Here is a 2,500-nt window from a genome sequence, read left to right as displayed (position 1 = left end):
AATAGACAAACATACGGCTGTATATACATATGGACAGACAAGTAGACAGACAATAAACCTTTTCTTTGTGCCGCCTCTTTATGTTGCTCTGCACACCAGTACTGCTACCCTTTGATGCCATATTCAACTACCAGAGCGGGAAACCAGGCAACGAAGATGGCGTCTTTTACACAGACAGCGAAGTCACCATCATAATCGAGTTTGTCAGTCTACTGTTCAAGGTACAATGCCGTCCTACTCAACATCCAATTAATATCTATGATAAATTTATTTTTAGCCAATCACATTTGATCGAGTCGCACTCAGTTTGCATTGCATGCACACACCATATCTACAGTCTCCAATTCACAGCGGCGTTCGTCCGGGACTCAAAGATGCGTCGGTCAAGGTGAAGCTGATGCCGTCGGATCGCGAACTGAAACGCATGCAACGACTTGCAAAGTCAAAAGCCAACGAAACGAGCGAAACAATGGGAGAGACCGACAGCATCCAGTTGAATCAAACTCAAGAGGGAGAGAGTCAGTCATCGTTTGCGAGTGTCAGTATGATCTCCATGGATCTTGACTTGGATGGTAATGCTGATGTATTGGATAGTCAAGGGACAGTGGAGGGTGGCCAGTCTGCACAAGCAGTCGAGACTGACTTGGTTGTCGAGTCGATGCTGGAGGCGATGAACGAGACGGAGGATGACGCGATGAGCAAGTCGGTGGATGTTTCTGCGATTAGTGGGAAGGTTGATGATGACTTGTGGAGTCTTTCTGATACGGACAGTGTGGATGCGAAGCTGGTGTGGTTGGAAGCTTGTGGGTGTGAAATCAATCCGGGACCGAACTCGCTTGCACTTCATGGACAGGTGAGGTGGGGTTTGTTTTATTGATGTGTAGATCAGTTTGTGTTAGTTATGTTTTGTAGATAAATAGAGATGGTATAGACAGACAGACAGACAGACAGACAGACGGACAGATAAACAGACAGACAAACAGACAGACAGACAGACAGATAGACAGATTTTTGACAGACAGACAAACAGACATACAGACAGACAGACAGATAGACAGATTTTTGACAGACAGACAGATTTTTGACAGACAGACAGACAGATTTTTGACAAACATGCAAGGTTGGTGGTGGCCCAGTTTGGAGTCACGAATCCATTGCAAATGTTTGGGCTGATTGTCTAAGTGAACTTCACATACCACACAGGAGAGAGCCAAGACATCGCTACTCAAACTCGGATGACAGACCAGACATTATAGCACTTGATACATCTTCTGGTATGAGTATTGATTTAGACATCTCTCTTGCCCATCCCTGGAGCTCAGAGGTATTTCCCTCATCCTCAAGAGTAGATGGTCTAGCTTCGAAGCGAAGAGAAGAAAAGAAAAAAAATCAAATATCAAGATTTTGAAAGGCTACCAACTGGCAACCAAATAATCTTTAAGCCTTTAGTCATTGAACACTTTGGTAGATGGGGTGATGAAGGAGACCAATACTTATGTTCTCTCGGATCTCAATCTTTAGATAAGAATGGTCGGCACAACTCGGCACAATTTATGGATCACTGGCGGAAAAGGTTCAGCATTCAATTACAGCGATGCAATGCTAGAGTAATCCAACGCAAGATGTCATCCTTGGGTTGCAGAGTCCACACAAACACAAGCCGCTTTCATCTCCAATAATTAGTGTTGTAATAACTGGACCCTCTTTGGGTTCTTTAGTAGTTAGAAAATGTAATTTTAGTTCTCAGTTGGTTTAGTAGTTGATATCTGTAGTCTCTAGGTGATTCTGTGTAATTTGACTTGTAGTTACATATTGTATGTTGCTAGATCCATGTTTCAAATATATGTATTGGACAGACAGATAGACAGACAGACAAACAGACAGGTAGACAGACAGACAAACAGACAGATTTTTGACAGTTTATGCGTTAGCAGTTAGTTTTAGCATAGGGCCTGCGGGCTTGCTTGTTTGTTTTACAGTGTTGTGTGAGTGTACTAGTTTCAATGTATGAAATATATGTATTGGACAGACAGACAGACAGACAGGCTGACTTTAGAGGTTTTTGGAGAAAAAATTCTCAACAATATTACAACGATGCAACACTAAAGTCATCCTCCACAAGTTGACACGTGTCTTCCCTGGAGAAGAAGATGAGAACATACACAATAGAGACTATCAAAGTAGTTTGCATTAAAGTAAAGCTGAACTCAGTAGATTGCTTGTATTTAGTGTTAGAAATGTAACGTAGAGTTTGTGTTTCAATAAATGAAATTGACAGACAGACAGTCAGACAGACAGACAGACAGACAGACAGACAGATAGGCAGATAGACATACATACATACATACATACAGACAGACAGACAGATTTTTGACAGACAGACAGACAGACAAACAGACAGACAAACAGACAGACAGACAAACAGACAACTTACATACACATGTAGGACCCTATAAGACATAGAGGGAGCTATACATATGTACATATATGGTTGGCAATT

The 2,500-nt window shown here is 42.0% G+C and overlaps 1 protein-coding gene across 1 annotated transcript in view; it reads left to right on the top strand.

Moving 5' to 3' along the window:
• The window catches only part of LOC134186632 (trafficking protein particle complex subunit 10-like), a 19,285-nt gene that overhangs the window by 12,142 nt on the left and 4,643 nt on the right, over positions 1-2,500 (top strand). The window contains exons 14-15 of the mRNA XM_062654630.1: positions 100-221; positions 278-853. Of these exons, the coding sequence (XP_062510614.1) occupies positions 100-221; positions 278-853 (698 nt within the window). The remainder of the gene's footprint in view (positions 1-99; positions 222-277; positions 854-2,500) is intronic.

This window comes from Corticium candelabrum, chromosome 11, assembly GCF_963422355.1.
Source record: "Corticium candelabrum chromosome 11, ooCorCand1.1, whole genome shotgun sequence".
Classification (NCBI taxonomy): Eukaryota; Metazoa; Porifera; class Homoscleromorpha; order Homosclerophorida; family Plakinidae; genus Corticium; species Corticium candelabrum.
This window is presented reverse-complemented; position numbering and strand designations above follow the sequence as displayed.